Genomic DNA, 25,357 nt, shown 5'->3' with positions numbered 1-25,357 from the left:
AATGACGAGACTTTGTCAAGGCCCCCCAGAAGAGAATACAGTGAAAATTAGTATCGCCATGAATAAGAAAGAAAAAAGTGGCAGCCTGGATGCATACTTTTTTTATAGCCCTGGCATTTGATAATGCCATGTGCTTTATGTGACTGCTTTATGTTACTATTATAATTCTACTAACAACTACCATCTATTAAGCATTTCTCGTATACTATTAATATTATTTTAACATAACCTCCAAAATAACATAGGGAGATAGGTCATCTTATCCTCACTTTATAGATGAGCAAGGAGACTTTTAGAAGCAAAGTAACTTACCTTAATTTATACCATGAGCAAGGAACCGATTTGTGATCGGAGTTCAGGTTCTGAGTCTAAAGAGTCACTGCTTTCACTGTGCTATACTAATTCTATGCAAGCCTGCATTTGTTGACGAAAATGATCAGAAAACTATACTTATTTAAGTAATTATACAGCTCAAAAATTAATTATTGCTGATGGGTTTTCTGCAAATTTAATAGGTTTTACGATGGAGTAAAAACAATATAGTTTTCAAAATAATTCACTTACACCTCTGAAAGTTCTATTTGAAATTTATTTTACCTTTTAAGACTTCGTCATATTTTATTGGGGTTCATGTGTCAAATTCTGAAATAAATACAATATTTTTGACCTCCTTTGAAATCTGGAAGACAATTGGGTATAATTTAGGCATACTTCACCCTTACCCCAAGCTCAGAGCCCAATATGGCTGCAGCAGTTCTATCCAAAGGACTGATAGTTACCTACCTAACACAGAAGATAACATTCATTAAGTCCTTAATAAATTATTGCTGAATACAAAATATGGCATTATATTCCTAAATTTTATCTCTTATAGAGAGAAAGATATGTTCTTTATGTTTGTTTAATTTTTTTGAGACAGAGTCTCACTCTGTTGCCCAAGCTGGAATGCAGTACCATGATCTTGGCTCATTGCAACCTCCACCTCCCAGGTTCAAGCAACTCTACTGCCTCAGCCTCTGGAATAGCTGGGATTACAGGCATGCATCACCACACCGGGTTAATTTTTGTATATTTAGTAGAGACAGGGTTTCACCATGTTCGTCAGGCTTGTCTTGAACTCCTGACCTCACGTGATCCACCCACCTTGGCTTCCCAAAGTGCTGGGATTACAAGCCTGAGCCACTACACGGGGCCAAGAGGTGTTCTTTAAAAAGCTAGCTCAATTTCCCCATTTTTACTTATACATAATAACTTTAAGATATTACTTAATAACTTTAAGATAATAAACTCATACAACTCAATAAATTAAAAACAGAGTGCTTGTTTAGCAAGAAGGACCTAGGTTAGAATATGGAGAGTTAGGACAACAGCTGCAATTTCCAGTCTTGCTCTATGTCTTCTAGAACTTGCCTCCTATTGTGTTACAGTGTTACATTACTAGGTGAATCGTGTACTGTATTATCTTTCATGAACATTTATACCCTAGTCTGTTATATGGCTGCTATTACATGCAGATTCTTTTTCTGGTGGTGGCGATACGTGGTCCAAGGAGGGAAGAAAAGGTGGCATTAGACAGGAAGTTCATGTCCCCATTTTGCTTTTTTTCTGCAGAACATCTAGTTATTGCATAATTGGGGAAATTTAACTTGCCTTTTAGGCAATGTTTTTTAAATTAAGTGTGATTATTTCTGATGAGTTCTAGATTGTCCATATAATCATCTCTTCACTTCAGCAATGGCTTAGTTTAAGAGAATCATTCCTATTGGAACTCTCATTATATGAAGTTTTTACCCATCTGAGCCTTTATGATATCTTCATTTTTATTTATCTATTTTTTGAGACAGTCTTACTGCTGTCACCCAAGCTGGAGTGCAATGGCGTGATCTTGATTCACTGCAACCTCTGCCTCCCAGGTTCCAGCAATTCCCCTGCCTCAGCCTCCCAAGTAGCTGATATTACAGGTGCCTGCCACCACGTACAGCTAATTTTTGTATTTTTAGTAGAGACGGGGTTTCACCATGTTGGCCAGGCTGGTCTCGAACTCCTGAGCTCAGACGATCCATCCACCTCGGCCTCCCAAAGTGCTGGGATTACAGGTGTGAGCCACTGCGTCCGGCCTATGATATCTTTAAATTATGATTGAAAAGTAAGGTGTGATGATCGTTTGTCTTATGTTTCGTGGAATCTAAAAAAAAAATTGAGATAAAAAGTGAATCAATAACTAAATCTACTTTCAAAAACCTTGCCTGGCCTATTAGAACTACCTTTTAACTGGCTTTTTGCCTCCAATGTACCATAAAATCTATCCACCTAAAGCTGCCAGAATATTCCCAACACCCAGCCACCCCCCTGCACCCCACCCCCACACACACGCACTGCCTTGTCATTCTGCTTAAGATACTTCAGTGGCTCCACAATGCTTTCAGATGCAGTCCAAATTCCTTAGTGTGACAGAGAAACTGCTATAATCTACTCACTGACCAACTTTAAACCTTAAAGCAAGTGTGTCCAACCTACAGCCTGTAGCCTGTTGGCACAACACAAATTTGTAAACTTTCTGGAAACATTATGAAATGTTTGGCAAGTTTTTTTTTCTTTATTTTTTTTTTTTTTTTTTTTTTTTTTTTTTTTTTTTTTTTAGCTCATTAGCTATTATTAGTTTTAGTGTATTTTATGTGTGGCCCAAGATAATAATTCTTCTTCCAATGTGGCCCAGGGAAACCAAAGATTGGACCCCCCTGCCTTTACACCTAGTTTATTTCCCTCCGCACTTCCCAAGTACTTTATTCTTCTGAAAAATAAGAAGTACCACCTTTTGGATATACTATGTAATTTCTTGCATTTAAACGTTTATTCGCCATCAAGTTTGACAACGCTTAATAGAGTCTTTTTTATCTTAAGATCAAAACCAGATAAGATATAGGTTCCAGATTCTGATAGAGATTATAAAAATCAGAACTATTACTGATAAAAAGCTAACTTGGAAGAATTGGCTATTGTAGGCAGCCAAAGGGCTTGCTAACATCCCCCTGACTCAATTTACCCTTCAAATTATCAGTTTCTCTTGCAGAGGCATAGCTTCTCCTAACTAAGCTTATCTTATAGTGAAAAGAGAATGCTAGGCTCTAGCAGGCAGGCTGACTCCCAAGAGGCAGGGGTGAGCTGAGCTTTCCTAGTCCCATTTTTCAAACTTACCTAGCATGAAACTCCCATCTTCTGAGAATGGGGAGAGGTCCAGATAATTAGCCTGGAGAAGTCTCTCCACTTGTAACTATAGGCATGAGGTGAGAATAACTTACCACATATGTCGTTACTCTGAGCCTGGAAAATCATTTCCTCTCTTCTCTTTTTGCCAAATTCCTGCCGCCTCTGCACATCCAGCTTCAGTGACATTTCTTTTTATCTGTAGCTTTCCTTGGTCTCCTTTTTGCCCGCCTGCCCTAGACTTCCAACCAATATGGCCATGTTATTTTTCATCATACTCTATAGTCATTCCATCATGATGTCAATTTAGTGAAATGATTAGCTATTATAGTCTGTGAAATCCTTAAAGGCAAGGCCATATTATGTGTCACCAATACCTAAGACAAAGTTTAGAACCTGTAAGCATTTGATAAATAGAGGGGATGTTTTCCAAAATACCTAAAATAAACTAACTGAAGATAACCTACTTTGATGATTGCCTACTAAATGACACGAGCTGGGCTGGAAATTTATTCATATTAAGTTATCTAACCCACACAACAACTGTGTGAGACTGAAGGTATTAGTTCCATTTTACAGATGAAGAAATAGGTTTATAGAAAAACTTTGCCTAACTAGCTAATTATTTGTGCTCCCAATATTTAATAGCATATTGATTTGTTGTTTTTACATGAACCCTTGTGCCTCTCTGATCTTTGGGTCATCTGTCAGCTGAAATTACTTTTGTTTTTCTGCATGTAAATCAAACGGAGATAAAGGTCATTGCATGAGGAGAAAAACTCATGCTCTAATGAGTTTTCACTTTATTTAATGAGCTTATATAAAATAGATAACGGAGAATACAAATTTAGAGATTAGGACTTCAATACTGACTTTTTCATATTTTCAATGAGGGATTATATGTTCCATATTGTTTATAATACATAATGTAAATTATACTACTCATTAATGACAACCCAAAAGGTAGAGTGCTGTCAGTTGAGATAGTTAGGATTTGCGCATTGCCCATTTAGTCTAATTTGGCAATATTCTTTCTTGTCTACCTAACCTTATTAATTCTGTTGTATTTTAACCATTAACTTCTCACCTTGTACCTGATTGGATTTATTTATTTTATATATCTAAGCTCACTTAGCTAGCCTTTAATTGTTTTGGTCAATGGTTAGTTGTATGTAATAAAAATTGCCTCATCTTTATAATACACAGGGTAAATTATAAAAAAAAAAAATTATGAGATTCCTAGATAATTTACTGAACTGGTTACTAACAAATTTAAAAAGTACTAATTTTGAAACTGTAGTAGCTAACATGTATTGAATGTATAATGTATGCCACCAAAGAACCCTTTTAATTGCTAGATGTGCATTTTTTTTCTAGAAATCTTCACAAAAATATATGGGTTAGTTACTTTTCTTCCCCATTTTTAGATGAGATAATAAAACTTCAGAGAGAGTTTAAGCAACTTACTCATAGCAACACTGAGTGAGTTTAGCATTAGAATTCAAACCTTGGATGACTCACATTAAAACCTTGCTTTTTAAAACAATGTACTACCAAAAGAACAGTTTCCACTTTCTGGGAACTGACCACTGTCTTTGGAGACAGACAAAACTGAATTTAATTCTATCTCTACAAATATCAAGCTTTAATACCCTAGTTATGTTACTGAGTATCTCTACTGCTTCCTTCTCTCACCTCTTAGATGGGTACAATGCTTGTATCACAGGGTTACTTTATTAAAAGACCTAGTACATGAAGAATTTTGTGCTGTACCTGGTACTTGGTGAATATTCCATCTATGTGAAATCATTTTCCCTCACACACAAAACTCATTTCTGTGTTTCCAAAAATGTTTTCACATTTTTTATTGGAGTCTCAGAAGAACCCTGTGATAACAGGGATTATTATCCCTGTTTCACAGTAGAGCAAATAAAGGCTCAGAAAAACCAAGAGGCTTTCTTTTGGTCATACACACCTCATAAGCAACACAGCCAGGATTTCACATTTCTCACTTCTTTTCATTATAGCATGTATGCCTCTTAGAAAAACTTGTAAAGCAAAGGCAGAAAGCAGAGGATGTCAATGAAATCTAAAAGGTGCCTATATGAAAAAATTATTTTACAAACACTTTTGCTCAATCTTCTATCCATCCTGTCCCTGAGAAGCAATAATATAGAATGAAGTAAGGTTATATTCCATTAGAAATATTGTCTCCTTTGCTCAGTGAAGACCATGATCTGAGTTGATGTCTAATAATATTTACTTATTCCAGCGCTATAGATACTCAGCCTTTACCTAGGACTGCTTTGTAATAGGCTAGAAGCTACATTGGGTAATATCAGAATGAGCAAACTTAGTTGTTGGGAGTGATCTTGTTGGTCTTTGTTAATGAAATATGCAAGCCCCTTATGTAATGCTTTACTATATTATGGATCTGGTTACTACTTTGGGGGGTCTGACCATCCAGAAAATGGCACTTTCAAACAAGGTTTCTTTCTCTGATCATCACACGATATCCTGAAATACTTTGCACGCATAGGCTGGAAGTAGAGATAGTCAAAGCAATCTGGTCATCATCTTGCAGTTTGCATTTAGTCTTTCAGAACTATCTCTCCCACTCTCTTGTTTACGAACAGAGTGAGACAGTCATGCCTGGGTGGATCATCTCCCATATTTGCCTAGGAATCCTCTCTTTCTCTACTGGGCTTCAGGAGGTTAGACTGTGGCTTTAAAGGTTTTCCCATGAATCAGAATATTGGGGTAAAGGCTCACTTATTTAGAAGAACTTGCTTCTAGCCCTATCTCTAGACCTATCTCTAGACCTAAAAGAATTACCTTTACTCATACTAGCGAGTGAGTCATGTCTCATTTCCCCCATGAGCTGAGATGCAGAGGCCATTTTTTGCTCTGTAGTTCAAAGGCTTAAATTGCAATTATTTTTTGATCCCCCACTGTCAGTGCTACAATGAAATTTTTCTGTATTAAAAAACATAGGTCAACGAAGGCCAAGGTTTGGCTGATTCTTGTAATTTTTCTAATTTCCTCACAAAAGCTTGGGCCAATATGTTTTAATTCCAAGTTTGTGGCTTTACCACAGAAGCATTGTTTGTTAACGACTGTGCTTTGTTTCCCATTTTTGAAAGAGAAATTCTTTTGTTACATTTGAAAGAACTTAAACATGAGAAACTTAAGGATTAACTTTTTAATTAGATATAATGATTAGAAACTCTTCATCACGGCAGTTTTCCTTTCATTACAAAAGGGAAGTTGACAGTTTCTGTTCAATTAGTGTTCACTGAAATGTTTTTAAATGAATTATTGCTGAGTAAAGGACTCCAAAAGAATATGACATGATTAAGGGCCTTCCTTTTTGACTTTTTTATGAAGATATTGCTGATGAAAAAAGAATTCTTGCAAAGTTCACAAAACATATTTCTGTGCATGAGCAATATTTAAGTCTCAGTTCATTATAAAAGTAAATATCACAAAAGCTTCTCCCTACTATAAATGTTTGTGATCCCTACGTTAACTGACTTTTAATTATGTCAACATAGTTCAGTGAAACAAAGTTTCCAAGACCTATTTTGGTGGAATCCATTATCTGTGACTGTGGTGCTGGCCTTTCAGCTTTGGATGAGTTTACATATCACTGTCTTGACTTCATAGTATAATTTCAAATGTTTTATTTACTTTCATTTAGGGATTTTTCTATTGATACATTAACATTCTCTATGCAATTTCATTTGGGGGTGAATAGACCTAGATCTCATGAGCACTGGAGATCAATGCTTTTAATGACTCTGAGATTTAGTTACACATCTTATTCTATCTTAGAACTACCTGGTTCTTGCAAATAAATTCTAGCTGAACTCCCTGAATCTAAATACTTACCTCTTAAGTCTTTTAACAAATAACTGCAAAATATCTTTTCAGTCATAAGTATTCTTCATAGCTTCTTATTGCCCAAAGTATCAAATAGGAATCTGTTTTCACCCTCATCTTGGAGGCCTTCTATAATTTTCCCTTCCTGATAGCATTAATAAAATAATAATACTATTGACAGTAGCTAACATGTATTTATTAATCTTTATTTAGTACTTTCTTATACTCTAAGAAATATTTAAGTGTAAGTATTCATTTAATCCTTACAATAATACTAGGAGACTAATATTGTTATTAATTATTATTCACAATTTATGAGAGAGAAAACTAAAGCTTGGTGATATTAACTAAATTTTCCAAATGTACATTGTAAATAATTAATGGATTGTTAATTATGCAATATCATATGATATCAATTTAGTGAAATGGTTAGCTAGACAGACTCATCTACTTCCCCTCAGAAGTATTTTTAATTAATTATCATTGTTCCATTTCCTACAAGTTTTGCTAGAATCAGGGACTGTCTCTCTTCCCTTTCCATACTATTTTTTTAATCCAAACTCTATTTCTTTGCTTTTTTATTTAATGCATGACCCTTGCCTGCACTAGTAATCCAAGTTCACCTATTGGCTCTCACCTGATCACAGTTGTCTCATTACAGTTGGTGGAAACCTCAAAGTCATTATTAATGACACCGTCTCCTTCTATATGAAATAGACGAATAAAGTATTTGTGTGTGTGTGTGTGTATGTGTGTGTGTGTGTGTGTATGTGTGTGTGTGTGTCTAAGAGAGAGAAAAATATAGAGGGAGCTAAGGAGAGGAGTTGAAGTAAGGAAGAGAGAAAAAAGGAGGAAAGAGAGATGGAGGAAGGGACAGGTAAAGAAAGAAAGAGATAGAAACAGAGACTTATGCAACACTGACTAAAACATGCAGCTGCTACCCAGTGAAGATACATTGATTAAAGCAGGGAATAAGGAGAACAGATTCCCAGGGAGCCTTACTCTGAAGTCATTTTAATATCCTAAAAGTGTTAAGACAAGTACTGAGTCTGTGAAAAATCTATGGTTTGAAAAGAGAAGAAGATTATTCCTAAGATGTCCAAAGCTTTAGCCCTGGCCCCCCAACACTATCTAATTGCATAACCACAGGCACAGTCCAACTAGTCTAGATCTCAGTTTTGTATCTGTAAAATGGATATAACCATCCCAACCTCATAGGACTGTTGTAAGAATCAAATGTGGTACTTTTATGATGATGAAAATGCATTGGTGGTTAGGCCCTAAAGGTGCTTGTGAATTAGTGAGATGATAAAATCTGGAATATGGACAGAGCTTAATAAAACACCAAATACTTTTATGTATACAGAAATAGAAGTATGTATATATAAAGAAGACAGATAATAGGTAGCAATTATTATTTGGTACTTATTTTATGCTGGATGCATGAATCGACTCATTTAATCTCCCACAACAATTATATGACATAAACACCATTATCAAACCCACTTTACATACGAGGAAACTGAGGCCCAAAGTCTAGAGTAATCTGATCAAGATCAGACATTTAAAAAACATTGAAACTAGGATTCTAACCTGGAAAGTTGGCCTCCAGATTTTGTACTCTTAACTCTCCTGTCTGCCTCTGCAGAGAGATAGGAAAGCTTAGGCGTCAACCCTTTGGTAACACTAAAGGGATTCTGACATTACAAAGCCCACCAACACAGCTCCTCTCCATGGCTCAGGGACATCTCTGAGTCAAATTTACCTCTCAACAGCATGCCCTGTCCTCACTCAGACACTTGTTGACCATTGTGGCCCTTAGGCTATTCAAAAACAGTTTATTTGAGGGAAAAAATTAAGCATGCCATATAGATCTTGTTATTCAAAACCTTGGAACATAGAAGCACATTAGCATGCTGTAAGTACCATTTAAGAGAATTTTCATTTTCAGTTGAGATTTTTCTGCTTGGCCATACTTAAGCAGCATGAAAATAAAGGATAATTTTAGCCAGGCATCTTTAAAAGTTATTCCATATTCTGGTTAGCAATATTGCAATGGCTTCATTAAGATTAGAGTATCTTAACCTGTCCTGTGATTAGTTTTCTTCAGTCTGTTTACTAGAGTAGACCACAAGGCTGAGCTAAATGTATGATAAAAATAAATTTACTCAAGAGAACTATTGACTTTTTTAACCCCCTTGCACTCCTATTGCAACATGAGAAGCCCTAACCACCTCTCTTATATTTAATATGCTGTGAGTTTTTAAAAGCAGCAGAGTGGAGCATCACTGGAAGCCACTGTAATGTCTGAGCTTTTCAGCCCTTGATTTAGAGCTAGGTGTATATTACTGTGGACTACACGGACAACACATAATAAAGCACTTGGAAGAGAAAGCAGATGAAGTAATCTGAGAAGGTTAAAAACATGGTAATGGCAGTAAAAGGATACATGCTGGTAAGAGGAATTGAGAGTGATAAAGCCTAGGTTAATGGATTCCTTGGTCTACCATTTATTGATGATGTGATTCAGGGGCCTCTCATTGAACCATTCAGTGTATCTTCTACCTCAATTTAGAAATAGGGTTGCTAATTCTGGCTGTGCATATTCCATAGGGTTTGTATGAGAATGAAATTCATTCATTTATCCAACGAATATTTATTGAGTACCTACTCATGCTGGACACTATATATAGATGATACATTGTAAGCAGAAGAACTAGTTTTCATCCATAATGAAGTAATTCAGTTATGTAATGTAAACATCACACAAAAGTCACAAAAGAGGCTTACAGACTAGGTTCCATGAAAAACTATAACAGGATGTCCTGAGTAAGGTATAGGGCAGTAGTGCTCAACTGGCATAGTTTTGTTTCCCTTGGGGGGCCATAGGTCATGTCTGGAGACCTATTTAGTTTTCACATGTGGGGGAAGGAAGGATTACTGGCATTTAGCAAATAGAGGACAGGGATCTGGTAAGCCTCCTACAATGCACAGTGAAGCTAAGATTTAAATGATAAGTGGGAGAGAATTCTGGAGAACAGGTGGGAGAAGATTTGAGGCAGAAGAATTGGCATTTGCATAGGAACCAACATGAGAATGGGATTTATTATATCCTAAATAATGGAAGAGGGCCTGTGGGGCTAGGTCACAGAGAAGGGGGAGATGGCACAAGCTGACCCTGGTGACAGACAGGACCAAATTATTCCATCAGAGGGTCTTGACGAGGTGGATGTGAATGCTCCTGAGATTTGACTTGAGAAATGGAGTGGGCAGAGCTGGGATTTACTGGGTGAGAAAGTTGAAAGAGAAGCAGATTTGAGGAGGGAAGAAGGAAGATGAAAGCTCAGCTTTCGGAGCTGTTAAATCTGAGAGATCTGTGAGATACCTGAGCAGAGATGACCAGCAAGCAACAGGATATTCAATTTAGGAGAGAAATCTGAGCCAAAAATAAACAAGGGAGCCACTGACATAATAACGTTTACATGTGTAAATAGGGAGGTGAAAAGTAACAGAGAAGTCTTAGTTGTAAATGTGTTTTGTCGGTCAAAACATGCTCTGCAAATATAAAGAATTCCTTTCATCAGCATCAAGTGAAACATTTTTTATGTCCATCTATTTATTTAAGAAACCTTTGGTGCCCTTTGTTATATGCCAGGCAATGCACTAGAGACTGAGAACAAACTGATGAATATGATTAACACCTGGCCTCAAAAAGAGTCAAGAAAGCAAGTAGGGCAAGAGGCATATTAAATTCTTAATACTGCCCTACAATTGAGTTCAAGTAGCTTTCCTTCTGCCAAGAAAGTCCAGTGGAGAATGGCTGAGGGCTCTTGACAGGAAAGAAGATGGTGAAGACACACTTCATCTGCCTCACGGTTCTATCCAGGTTAGCCCTGGCTTGACTCTGGTCTGAAGTTTAACATGCTGTGATCTAGCATTCTGCAGAACTGTGTTCAAACAAGACCTGGGGTCCTACCTACTTCAGTCAGCTTCTCTCAGGTTGCTTGCTTTCTCTCCCTTACAGTACTGGGCATATTATTCCAGAGACTGCAGTGTGTGCAGAATGCCACTGTAATACGATGGCTTGCATCTCTTAAGCAGGTTTGAGGCATGACTGAATGATTGAATATGTAGCACAATTTTATATTATATGGACTTCAGTACACCACAGGTCATATAATTCCCCCTATAAAATATGGCATTTGCCATTTTGCCATGGCACAGTCATGTGAGTCTTGCCCATCAAGGTGTCACTCTCTCAAATAGGAAAAAATGGATCAGATGCCAGGATTGATTTCTTTTTTTTTTTAGACAGTTGCACTCTTGTTGCCCAGGCTGGAGTTCAATGGTGCAATCTTGGCTCACAGCAACCTCTGCCTCCTGGGTTCCAGTGATTCTCCTGCCTCAACCTCTGGGGTAGCTGGGATTACAAGCATGCACTACCACGCCAGACTAATTTTGTTATTTTTAGTAGAGACCAGGTTTCTCCACATTGGTCAGGCTGGTCTCAGACCTCAGGTAATCCATCTGCCTCGACCTCCCAAAGTGCTGGGATTACAGGTGTGAGCCACCGCACTTGGCCCGTTTTTTTTGTTGTTGTTGTTTTGTTTTGTTTTTGTTTTTGTTTTGAGTCATGGCTGAATTCACCATAGATGTTTGTAAATACAGAAAATCCTAGTAAATATACTAACATATATTTTTGAAATTTTAATTAGTTTTTATCTATTTTAGCCCCTATTAATAGTAATAATATCAAGCAAACCCTGAAAGAGTCCTATATTCTAGGTACTGTGCTGGAGCTGCCTGTACATTGGCTTCTGCTCTCTGAGCTTACAATTTAGTGGAGGAGGAAGACAATTTAAAAGTAAATACTATGAAGGAAAAGGAAGCAAATAGGGTTCAGGGAGGAAGAAAACTAGGAGGTTACATCCTTTAGACTAGGGTGTAATGGTGGTTAGGAAAGGTGAATCTACAATTATCTTATATAATTACTGATCATTGGTCAAATGTATATTGGACTAAGAACCAAAAGATGTGAATCTAATCTTAGATCTATTAATTCTTACTTGTTAAATAAATCAATAAAGTTAAATTAATTTCATAAACACTAATAATAGTGCTTACTATGTGCCAGGCTCTGCTCTAAAGTTTTATCAATATTAATTCATTTAATCCTCAACAGTCCTATGAGATAAGTACTGTTACCTCACAGGCTCTGTTTTACAGACACTGTGGAACTTGGCCATGGTCACAAGGCTAGTTAGTGGTTAAGCCAGTTACTTTAGCCTCTGTGAACCTATTTCTCTATCTGTGTATTACGAATAAGACCTTCATGGGGATGCCATGTGGGAAAGTAGCTTTTTAAGCAGTAAAATGATAGATATGAATTGTTATAATTTTACTGTCAATGATAATGTCAATATTACAATGGTGTAGGCTCTGAACATTAAATACTATGGGGAAACTAGAAATTTTAGGATAGAGGACCTCACCCTCCAGAGAGTTTACTCTATTACAGGAGAGAAATTACCAGCATATATGACAGTACATACTTCAAAATTATATGAAGTAGTTCTGCTAAATTTAAGGCCATACCTATAAGTGCTGAGTTGTGAGGAAAATGGGATTGTTGATGATTAAAATATATTTATAGATCATTGAATTATGGCTCTGAAAGAACTTGAGAAATGGTTGCATCTAATCCTTTCATTTTGAAATTGAGTCACTGAAGTATGTCAAAGCAAAATGACTGAACCAAGATCTTACAGCTAAATTAAAGCAAGAACCATAACTAGAAGTAAGGTCCTGGATGTTAAAGTCTTGATCTTTTCTTCTGCTTAAACTTATCCCTGTCCTCTGCTTCCCTTCCTGCTGGAAGGTCATTGCTTTCTAAGCTTTTTTATCTTCCCCAACCCCTCTCAAGGCGACAGATTGAACTGCAAGATTACAACATTAAATGATGAGTGCTTATCACTTATGATAAGCCCCAGGAGTATGAGACTTTCTGATGGTTTCTCTAGAAACTTAAAAAAATGTAAATAGCTTCAATGAGGTACAGTTTGATGAGTTTTCACATATGAAACCACCAATTCAAGATAATAAGCATATCCATCATCCTCTGCAAATTTCTTCATGCCTTTTTGTAATTCCTCCAGACTTTTGTAATCCCTCCCTCCAACTACCTTACCCTACCTGCTCTACCTCCCCATTCCCAGTCAACTATTACTCTCCTTTCTGTCTTTATATATTAAATTGCATCTTCTAGAATTTTATATAAGTGAGATCATATAGTATGTACTCTTTTTGTTTGTCCTCTTTCACTCAACATGATTTTTTAAAGATTAATCCATGTTTTTGCATGTATCAATAGTTCATTCTTTTTTATTGCTGAACACTATTCTGTTGCATGCAAATATCACAATTGTTTAATCTATTCATCTGTTGATGTTATTTCAAGCTTTTGGCTATTACAAATAAAGCTGCTATGAATATTTGTATAAAAGTCTTTAAATAGACATGTGCTTTTATTTACCCTCAGTAAATGCCTAGGAGTAGAATCATTAAATCCGAGGAAGAAAATTTAAAAGTAAATACTATGAAGGAAAAGGAAGCAAATAGGGTTCAGGGAGGAAGAAAACTAGGAGGTTACATCCTTTAGACTAGGGTGTAATGGTGGTTAGGAAAGGTGAATCTACAATTATCTTATATAATTACTGATCATTGGTCAAATGTATATTGGACTAAGAACCAAAAGATGTGAATCTAATCTTAGATCTATTAATTCTTACTTGTTAAATAAATCAATAAAGTTAAATTAATTTCATAAACACTAATAATAGTGCTTACTATGTGCCAGGCTCTGCTCTAAAGTTTTATCAATATTAATTCATTTAATCCTCAACAGTCCTATGAGATAAGTACTGTTACCTCACAGGCTCTGTTTTACAGACACTGTGGAACTTGGCCATGGTCACAAGGCTAGTTAGTGGTTAAGCCAGTTACTTTAGCCTCTGTGAACCTATTTCTCTATCTGTGTATTACGAATAAGACCTTCATGGGGATGCCATGTGGGAAAGTAGCTTTTTAAGCAGTAAAATGATAGATATGAATTGTTATAATTTTACTGTCAATGATAATGTCAATATTACAATGGTGTAGGCTCTGAACATTAAATACTATGGGGAAACTAGAAATTTTAGGATAGAGGACCTCACCCTCCAGAGAGTTTACTCTATTACAGGAGAGAAATTACCAGCATATATGACAGTACATACTTCAAAATTATATGAAGTAGTTCTGCTAAATTTAAGGCCATACCTATAAGTGCTGAGTTGTGAGGAAAATGGGATTGTTGATGATTAAAATATATTTATAGATCATTGAATTATGGCTCTGAAAGAACTTGAGAAATGGTTGCATCTAATCCTTTCATTTTGAAATTGAGTCACTGAAGTATGTCAAAGCAAAATGACTGAACCAAGATCTTACAGCTAAATTAAAGCAAGAACCATAACTAGAAGTAAGGTCCTGGATGTTAAAGTCTTGATCTTTTCTTCTGCTTAAACTTATCCCTGTCCTCTGCTTCCCTTCCTGCTGGAAGGTCATTGCTTTCTAAGCTTTTTTATCTTCCCCAACCCCTCTCAAGGCGACAGATTGAACTGCAAGATTACAACATTAAATGATGAGTGCTTATCACTTATGATAAGCCCCAGGAGTATGAGACTTTCTGATGGTTTCTCTAGAAACTTAAAAAAATGTAAATAGCTTCAATGAGGTACAGTTTGATGAGTTTTCACATATGAAACCACCAATTCAAGATAATAAGCATATCCATCATCCTCTGCAAATTTCTTCATGCCTTTTTGTAATTCCTCCAGACTTTTGTAATCCCTCCCTCCAACTACCTTACCCTACCTGCTCTACCTCCCCATTCCCAGTCAACTATTACTCTCCTTTCTGTCTTTATATATTAAATTGCATCTTCTAGAATTTTATATAAGTGAGATCATATAGTATGTACTCTTTTTGTTTGTCCTCTTTCACTCAACATGATTTTTTAAAGATTAATCCATGTTTTTGCATGTATCAATAGTTCATTCTTTTTTATTGCTGAACACTATTCTGTTGCATGCAAATATCACAATTGTTTAATCTATTCATCTGTTGATGTTATTTCAAGCTTTTGGCTATTACAAATAAAGCTGCTATGAATATTTGTATAAAAGTCTTTAAATAGACATGTGCTTTTATTTACCCTCAGTAAATGCCTAGGAGTAGAATCATTAAATCCCAGGGTAGGTACATGTTTAACTTAAGAAAAAAATACTGACCTGTTTCCAAAGGGGTTGTACCATTTTTTATATTCTCACCAGCAGCGTATGAGAGTTCCAGTCTTCCACATCATCAACAACACTTGATATGGTCAATCTTTTTAAATATTAACCATTTAATAGGTATGTGGTAGTATATTACTGGGGTTTTAATTTTCATTTCTCTAACAATTCATGATGTTGATTATCTTTTCAGATGCTTATTTGATACCTGTATCTTCACTAGTGAAGGCTCTGTTCAAATCTTTGGCTCATTTTTGGGGGATTTTTTTTCTGATTGAATTTTAAGAGTTATTTGTTTATTTTAGAAACAAGTCCTTTATGAGATGTATAATTTGTAAATATCTCCTTTCATTCTGTAGCTTGTCTTTTTTATTTTATTAACAAAACTTTTTAAAGCACAGAAAAATTTAATTTTAATGACGTCTGATTTATCAGTTTGTTCATTTACAGATTTAGCTTTTTGTATTCTACCTAACCCAAGGTCATAAAGATCTTCTCTCATGTTTTCCTTTAGATGCCTTATTTAGGTTTTGCATCTAAGTATATAATCCACTTTGAGTTAATATGTAACAAGAGGTGTGAATCAAAGTTTGCTGTTTCTCATATGGATAACCAATTGTTCCTGCATCATTTATTGAAAATACTATCTTTCCTTCATTAAGTTTCCTTTGTACCTTCATTAAAAATCAGTTGTCTCTAGATGTATGGTTCAACCCTGGTAGTCACTATTCTGTTCCATTGATATATTTGCCTATCATTATGCCAATGCCACACTGTCTTGACTACTTTAGCTTTATAACAATTCTAGAAATCAGATGTTTTCTTTTTCCAATTTCATTTTTAAGTTATTTTGGCTACTATATATTTTTTGATTTTCTATATGATTTTAGAGTATGCTCGTTAATTTCTCTAAATAAACACCCACTGAGATTCTGATTGGGATTGCATTGACTCTACAAATCTGTTTTCAGAGCATGATATCTTAACAATATTGCATCTTCTTTTTTCTTTTTGTAGTTTTCAGTGTACATGTCTTGCACACTTCAAAAATCAGTTTTATATAATCCCAGCAAAATTTGGGAGTCTGAGGCAGGCAGACCACCTGAGGTCAGGAGTTTGAGGCCACCCTGGCCAACATGGCGAATCCCTGTCACTACAAAAAGTACAAAAATTAGCTGGGCGTGATGGTGTGCGCCTGTAGTTCCAGCTATTCAGGAGGCTGAGGCACAAGAATTGCTTGAACCCGGGAGGGAGGGTTGCTTGGGTGATAGAGCGTGGCTCTGTCTCAAAAAAAAAAAAAAAGAAAGAAAGAAAGAAAGAAAGAAAGAAAGAAAGAAAAAAATCAGGTTTATCCCTAAGTAGTTAATATTTCAAAAATTTATCATAAATTGCATTATTTTTACTTTAATTTCTATGTATTTATTGCTAGTATGTAGAGATACAATTGATCTTTGAATATTAATCTTGTGTTCTACAACCTTGTTAAATTTGCTAACGATTCTACTAGCATTTCTTTAGAATTCATGAGATTTTCCACACATAATTGTGTCATGTATAATAAAAGCATTTTTATTTCTTTGTTTCCAAACTGTATTTATTTTTCTTGCCTTCTTACACGGTTTGGAACCTTTCAGACAATGTTGAATATAAGTGGTGAGAAGGGACATACTTGTCTTGTCCTAAGAGTTTTTAGTTAAAACCAGAAATAGATATTGGATTTTGTAAAATGCTATCTCTGTGCCTACTAAGATAATCGTAAGTTGTTAGTTTGTTTTGTTTCTTTATAAGAAGTTAATAAATTCTCCTAATGCTATCCCTCCCCTAGCCCCCCACCCGCCAACAGGCCCCAGTGTGTGATGTTCCCCTCCCTGTGTCCATTCGTTCTCATTATTCAACTCCCACTATGAGTGAGAACATGTGGTGCTTGGTTTTCTGTTCTTGTGTTAGTTTGCTGAGAATGATGGTTTCCAGTTTCATTCATGTCCCTGCAAAGGACATGAACTCGTCCTTTTATATAGCTGCATAGTATTCCATGGTGTATATGTGCCACATTTTCTTTATTCAATCTATCACTGATGGACATTTGGGTTGGTTACAAGTCTTTGTTATTGTGAACAGTGCTTCAATAAACATACATGTGCATGTGTCTTTATAGTAGAATGACTTACAATCCTTTGGGTGTATACCCAGTAATGGGATTGCTGGGTCAAATGATATTTCTAGTTCTAGATCCTTGAGGTATCACCACACTGTCTTCCACAATGGTTGAATTAATTTACACTCCCACCAACAGTGTAAAAGTGTTCCTACTTCTCCACATTCTTTCTGGCATGTGTTGTTTCCTGACTTTTTAATATCACCATTCTAACTGTCTTGAGAGGGTATCTCATTGTGGTTTAGATTTGCGTTTCTCTAATGACCAGTGATATGACCTTTTTTTCCTATGTTTGTTGGCTGCATAAATGTCTTCTTTTGAGAAGTGTATGTTCATATCCTTCACCCACTTTTTGATGGGATTGTTTGTTTTCTTCTTGTAAATTGGTTTAAATTCTTTGTAGGTTCTGGATATTAGCCCTTTGTCAGATGGATAGATTGCAAAAATTTTCTCCCATTCTGTAGATTGCCTGTTCACTCTGATGGTAGTATCTTTTGCTGTGCAGAAGCTCTTTAGTTTAATTAGATCCCATTGGTCTCTTTTGGCTTTTGTTGCCATTGCTTTTGGTATTTTAGTGATGGGTTGATGGGTACAGCAATCCACCATGGCACATGTATATCTATGTAACAAACCTGCATGTTCTGCACGTGTACCCAGACCTTAAAGTATAATTAAATAAATAAAGTAATGTTTATAGTCTCATAATTACAATTTGTGAAAATAATTGACGTTGAGCTGTTCCACATATGAATAAATTCATTATTTAATTTTCAGGAAAAAAAACAATACATTTCATTGGTTCATTTGTAAATGTTAAATCAATTTTGTACTCCCAGTGTAAAGTTTACTTGGTCATGATGCATTATCTTTTTTATATATTGTTGGATTAAATTTGCTAAAAAATTTTTTTTAGAATTTTTGCGTCTATATTCATGAGAGTTTATTGATATTAGCTTTTCTTGTAATATCTTCATCTGGTTTGGGATTAGGGTAATGCTGGCCTCAAGAAAAAAATGATCTGGAAAGTATTTGTTCCTCTTGAGTTCTCTGAAAAATTTTGTGTAGAATTGTTATTATTTTTTTCTTTAAAATATTTAGAGAAATTTATCAGTGAAGCCATCTGTGCCCGGAATTCTCTTTGTGGGATGATTTTCATTACAAATATCTTTAATATTTTATAAAGTGACTGTGTAGAGTACTTATTTCTTCTTGATTAGTTTGCATCTTTCAAGGAATTTGTCCATTTCATCTAAGGTATCAAATTTTGGGGGCAAAAACTTGTTTATAAGATTTTCTCACCCAGGTACAGTGGCTCATGTTTTATAATCCTAGCACTTTGAGAAACTGATGCTGGAGGATTGCTTGGATTGCTTGAAGCCAGGAGTTCAGGACCAGCCTGGGCAGCAAAGTGAGACCCTGTCTCAAAAAAAAAAAAAAAAAAGAAAAAGAAAAAAAAAAAGCCAGTCGTGTGGTCCCATTTACTCAGGAGGTTAAGGCCAGAGGACTTCCTGAAGCCAGGATTTCGAGTCTTCAGTGAGTCATGACCATAACATTGCACTGTCTGTAAGAATTAATACATAAATACATACATATGTACACAAAGATTTCCTTATTAGCTCTTTCATGTTTGTAGGATTGGCAGGGATGTCATCTTCCTCCATCTTGATTTTGATAATTTGTTTCTCCTCACTAGTCTTGCTAGAGTGTTATCAATTTTATTGATATTCTCAAAGAACTAGCTTTTGTTTTCATTGATTTTCCTCTATGCTCTGTGCTGATATTTTTTATTTCCTTTCATCTGCATACTTCGGATTTCATTTGCTATATTTTTTTCTGGTTGCGAAAGATGGAAGCTGAAGTCAGTAATTTGACACTAAATTCTTTCAAATATAAGCATGTAGTGATATGTATGTTTCCTTAATTACTGCTTTAAGGGAATCCATCAAATTCAATATATTGTAGTTTATGTTCATTCAGTTCAAAATGTATTCTCATTTTTAGCTCTTTTTTTCTTTAACCAATGAGCTATTTAGAATTGTGTCATTTATTTTCTTAATATTTTGAGAGTTTCCAGAGATTGTTCTGTTATTGATTTTCAACTTAATCCTATTATGGCCAGAGATTATATTTCCCATGACATGAATCTTTTTAAATTTATGAAAATTTGATTTCAAGTTCAAAATATGTTCTATCTTGGCAAAGACTATTTGAGCCCTTCAAAATGTGTATATTTTGCTGTTGTTGAATAAAATATTCCATAAAGGTTTATTAACTCAAATTGATGCCTAGTATTATACAAGTCTTCCCTATCTTTACAAATTTTCTCTTTGTTCTATTAACTATTTAGAGAAAGCTGTTGATATCTCCAGTTATAATTGTGGATTTTTCTGTTTCTACTTGCTGCCTTGATCTTCCCAGCAAACCAATTCTGTCTTCTCAACTCAGCAAGTCCTCTGGCCACAACTGGATTCCTCCTCTCTGGAATATCAGAGTCCACCTTGTTTGTTTCTTTTCTCTCTGCATCCATTGTTTTTTGTTGTCTCATGTGCATTCTTGAAGCCCATTCTTTCCTATATTTTGTACTTTTGTTGTTGTTGTTGTCACTTTAGGTGGGAATGAAAACCCAGGCCCTGTTACTCTATTTTTACTGGAAGTGCAATTGTCATGAAGTTACATTTAAACCATTCACCAGCAGAAAGCACTCAATGTATGGCAATCCCACCATACAAAAGTACCGTTAGGTATTCTGAGGTCTGCAGTATAAGTTAGAGCATCGTGACATATTTAGATGTGATAGACATGTAGCCTAGTGACTGAGTGTTTAACGGAAAAAATGGTAGCAATTATTTATCAAGCATTGTGCTAACAGGAAGAAAATACATACGCTCCACTTGTGGGCAGAGACAGTTGCACACTGAGTGGTAGTGGAAAAGAAACAGAGGATTGACATAATATTACATTTATCTTTGTGTTCTCTATTTCTAGCACAGTTCTTGGCACATAGTAGAGCTCAATAAATGTTTGCTAAACTGAGTCAAATTGAACTAAGTAAAATATTTGATAAGGTAAATATTTGATTTATAGTGGAACCCACTTGAACTTAGAAAGTAAGAAGTTTAGAACTTATGAAAGTGGGCAGGAATGCAAAACACATAATATATGCTTAATGAAAAGTAATAATTCAGTAATATAACCTAAATGATTGAGCCACCTAGGGCCTCCGAACATATATCAATGTGCCTATTTCAAACAGTGAGGAATAAACACATAGAACTTATCACCTCAAGAGGTTTAAGAAGATTTTCACTGAATTTATGAACATGAATTATCTGTGAGTTGGTTAAAGGTAATATTGGTTAGCATCAAGAATAGCAAGCTATTAGTTTTCAATCAAGAATAAGCTCAAATTTGGTCTAAATCTGAATTTTAAGCTGGGTAGTCATTGATTTACAATTTTTTTCTTGGTGTCACATTTCTTCCAAAACAATAATCAATGAAGCCTTTCCCACCCTGTACCTTTGCTGTACCTTTCCTTTCTCAGAATTTCCCCTATATCTGTCTGACCAAATACTACCCTAACAACAAGCTCTAGCAAAGTGCTAAGTCTTCCATGATGCTGCCCTAATTTCCACCATGGATATTATCTCTTCTTTTCCTTTGCTTTCTAAATAGTTTATGCTACCTCTTTTATGGCACTTACACTTTTTTAGACTTGCCTTTTTGTTATTTGTGCTGATTTGCCATCCCTTCTATTAGACTCTCCTTAAAGGTAGAGGCAACATCTGATGTATCCTTTTGTCCAAAGTACTATCAAAAATTATAGCACGGCTGGGCGCGGTGGCTCATGCCTGTAATCCCAGCACTTTGGGAGGCCAAGGCAGGCAGATCACGAGGTCAGGGGATCAAGACCATCCTGGCTAACATGGTGAAACCACGTCTCTACTGAAAATACAAAACAATTAGCCGGGCGTGGTGGTGGGAGCCTGTGCTCCCAGCTACTCGGGAGGCTGAGGCAGGAGAATGGCCTGAACCCGGGAGGCGGAGCTTGCAGCGAGCAGAGATCGCGCCACTGCACTGCAGCCCGGGAGACAGAGCGAGACTTAGTCTCAAGAAAAAAAAAATTATATATATATATATATATATGGCACATGGGAGATGACTGATATGTTTGTTGGATAAATGAATAAATGAATGAATGCAAGATTCAAAGGGCACTTTTTAAAACAGTGTTTCCACACACAAAGACTACGAATTCTTTACCTTTTTTTTTCCCCCAAAAAACTAAAGAGAAGAGAATTTTTAGGAGATGCTCTTTAAGGGAAAGAAAAAGGAACCTGATAAACAGGAGGTGGGAAAAGCCTAGAAGATCCAGCAAGTGGGGTCTGGAATAATGATAAATATTTGCTTAAGAATTTCGGACAGGATTGACTGGGATTTTGGAAGGTAACTTAAAAGACAACTTTTTATTTTCCTGTTGTTTCCTGAGAAATTCAGAACACTTACTAGTGAAGGAATATTTTCTGAAAGTTGTGGGCTGACTGGTCGACAATGCATGGAGAAGCAGCATGTGGTTGGGGCAGATGGGAGACTATAAGGGCAGGAATGAAGGCAGAGGAGGGACTGTGGGTGTGAGCTGAACAGAAGAACACCATGAATGAGAAAAAGAGAAATTGGTTGAATTGATATTGAAAAACAAACTGTCTAATGGCAATAGCCTTATGGTGTGTACTCATGAAGTATTAAGGAAAAACAATTTCCCTACAAATTAGGTAAAATTTACAAATTAGGTAAAGATTTTGAAAGATCAGTTCTACTTTTCATTCCTTCAGTTCAAAATTGAAAAGTAATGAAGGTAAGAGGAAAACTTCCCTGGTGTCAGCCTTTGAGACTTTAACACTACAAGGGCATTAGTATGAACCAATCCACCATCATCAGGGTACAAATGCAGGAAAACTAGGTAACCCAAATCGTGCTGCTCTTCCAAAAATAATACAGGGAAAATATTTCGTGTATGTTACCAAACTGTTTTCTACAATTTGTACCTTGTTTGGTCTTCCTTGGATTTTCTAGGTCAATTAAATGCATAATTTATTATGCTGTGAATTTCTCTCCTTTTGCCTCTTACCTCTTCAAATGCTTGAGTAAATATCACCATTGTTGACTGTGGAACCAGTCCTTAGAGTACAGATTCTTTTGGAACTTTCAAGGGCTCTGAGAATCACCTTCCAAGATGCCTTGCCTCCTAGCTCAGCAATCCTACAGTGACATTAGGTACTGGTGGAGCCTCACCTCCCTGTGTAGGTACCGTCCTTGGTGAAGGGAATTGAGAATATGTCCCTAAATTCTGTTCATATTTTATTTCATGCTTATATGAGTCTTTTTTGTTGTCAAAAGTGCACACGCATATTTCTTTGGAATTAACACATTCCAGCCTACTCTCATTTCCCGAGAACATTTAAAGACACGATTCTCCTTTTATTATCTATGTAAATTTTATCTAGACTAAGGAATAAAAGTGACTTTTCTTCAATACATAGGCAACATAAAGTTCTTCTAATTACTCTTACATTTTAAGATACCTTCTGTCTTGTCTTTAGAGATAATCCCAGATAAACAACTTATAGTGCCATTAAGGCAGTAATACTCTGTAGGTGAAGAATATGTCACATCTAACTCTTACCTAAACTGAGAGGAGAGTTGGACATATTAAATGACACTGTGAGTATGCATGTATATAGTTGTATTTCTCACACAGCAGACGAGTGCAGACATCTGTATACGTACATAGACATGTGTATATAACCTACTCCCTTCGATGTTACTACTTTTCACAAGCTACTTAAATTCTGCCTCCATGACCTGCCACCCAAATCTTCTGGTAGGAATATTTTTTCACATTTCTCTTCTTCCTACTTCTTTCCCCCCACACACTTATGGTATATGCCGTTTCACCAGACCCGTGTGAAGACAGGAGAACACTGATGGGATTGCTTTTCACAAGTGTGGGAATGAAAATTCTTCCCAATGAAAACATCTGTCTCTGTTCAAGTCATGCCCAGTTATCCCCCAAAAGAAATGTTCTGATTAACTTTTTTTTTAAGTCTTAAGATAGCAGTTTGTGTAGCAGATCTAATTAAGAAGTTTATGTAACAGATCTGCAGGGTTTTTTTTTTTTTTTTTTTTTTTTCCCTCTTCAACTGGGTTCTATGAGCTCAGTTTGAGTGTTACCAGCTTTCGCTATGCAACGGCCAAGTGCTTCTCGGGCTGAGAATTACCAGCTTTTGTGGGATACTATTGCTTCTTTAAAACAATGTGAACAAGCTATGCAACATGCATTTATTCCGGTAAGGAAAATTTTCTTTTATTTTCCTAGGGATTCTTTTATTTATTTTTCCTTTTTCTCCTGTTGTATCTATAGAGAAATGTATGTATTCTGTACATTTGACGACCATGGTTATTTTCTCTGTAGTTCTCGTTCAGGCTAAATATATGGTTTTTCTCTGTATAAATTCCTAATTCTTAATATGTCCAAACATTAATCAGTGAGAAAGAATAAACAGTGGTCCATTCAAACTCATCCCACTGAAGACAGTAGTTTCTAATAGTGGCATGTACTAAAGAAAGGAAACAATATTAATATTCCATATATTAATGTTTGAAATAAACTACAATGTTTATTTCCCCATTGGTTTCCCCAGAGCTACTTGAATATCTTTTGCAGTTAGGTTTGATATATAGATCAAGAAACCAAAATTGCTATTCTTTACTCCAAGTAAAACCCACCAAAAAAGTTATCTTGAAAAGTATAATTGCTTCTTTAGTAAAGTAGTGATGCAATATTTAGATTTTGTAAAAATGTCCAACAGAAGTCGTGTATAGCTATATAAAGTGAATTAGTGAATCAGTGTCATTGTGTTTTATTTTGGAGAAATAATGTTTGTACTTATAATTTATTTAACCAGAGGAATCAGGCTGGCTACATTTGATAGGCTGAGATAAGGTAAATAGGACTACCAAGAAGAATATTAAAATATTCGATTATTTTCATTAGATCTACTTTGGAGAATTGAGATCACCAATTAGCTATGAGAGAAGATTCTTAAAAAATAATCTCTGCTAAAATTTATTTGGTACTCTCTCAAGAAAAACATTATTTCTGACAGAACTCAAGAGATATGCTTCTTTCAATAGTTGGAATAAATCTTCCTTGAAGTTCACGTTATTTTCAAGTGACTCAAGTTAGATGCCATCATATTTTTCTCTGTAACTTGGAAATCACCTAAATGTCACAAACACTGGGCTATATTTGAAGCTCTTCTAGTTGAACCACTATATTTTACTCGGATCACAGGAAGTTGATCCTGACTATTAAAGACATAAAGCTCATATAATTTTTGTAAGAAGACTAAAAAACTAATAGTGGGAAACTCTCTAAATCATATTATTATAAGGATCCTGCTTTGAACTAGAATCTAGAAAGTATAGTTTGCTTCTCTTATCTTTATGACACTTCTCTTCCTTTTTTTTTTTTTTTTTTTTGTTGTTGTTGTTGCTGTTGTTGTTATTATCAAAGTGTGATATTCCTTGTGAAGCTCAAGTATTTCCTCTCTCACGGAGCCATCCCTGGCCGTGCCGGGTTATCTTCCCCCTTCTTGATTTCTTGTGTGCACCTCTGATTTATCACCTAACATTTTATTCTTAAGCGTTTTCCTCTCAGTCTCTCTAATTATATTGTAACTTTTGGGGTAATTGTGAATAGGAAAGTAAGTTGGAGAAAGGAACT

The 25,357-nt window shown here is 35.7% G+C and overlaps 1 protein-coding gene across 5 annotated transcripts in view; it reads left to right on the top strand.

Moving 5' to 3' along the window:
- Positions 1 to 25,357, top strand: part of DLG2 (discs, large homolog 2 (Drosophila)) — a 916,021-nt gene that overhangs the window by 20,285 nt on the left and 870,379 nt on the right. For 3 of the 5 annotated variants that reach the window (XM_011996430.1, XM_011996428.1, XM_011996429.1), the window contains exon 1: positions 23,789 to 23,918. The exons of the other annotated variants lie outside the window; for them this stretch is intronic. In XM_011996430.1, coding sequence (XP_011851820.1) covers positions 23,814 to 23,918 — 105 coding nt within the window. In that variant the 5' untranslated portion in view covers positions 23,789 to 23,813. Of the gene's footprint in view, positions 1 to 23,788; positions 23,919 to 25,357 lie in introns of those variants that run through there. 5 annotated transcript variants of the gene reach the window in all.

This window comes from Mandrillus leucophaeus, unplaced genomic scaffold (assembly GCF_000951045.1).
Source record: "Mandrillus leucophaeus isolate KB7577 unplaced genomic scaffold, Mleu.le_1.0 Scaffold512, whole genome shotgun sequence".
NCBI lineage: Eukaryota > Metazoa > Chordata > Mammalia > Primates > Cercopithecidae > Mandrillus > Mandrillus leucophaeus.
This window is presented reverse-complemented; position numbering and strand designations above follow the sequence as displayed.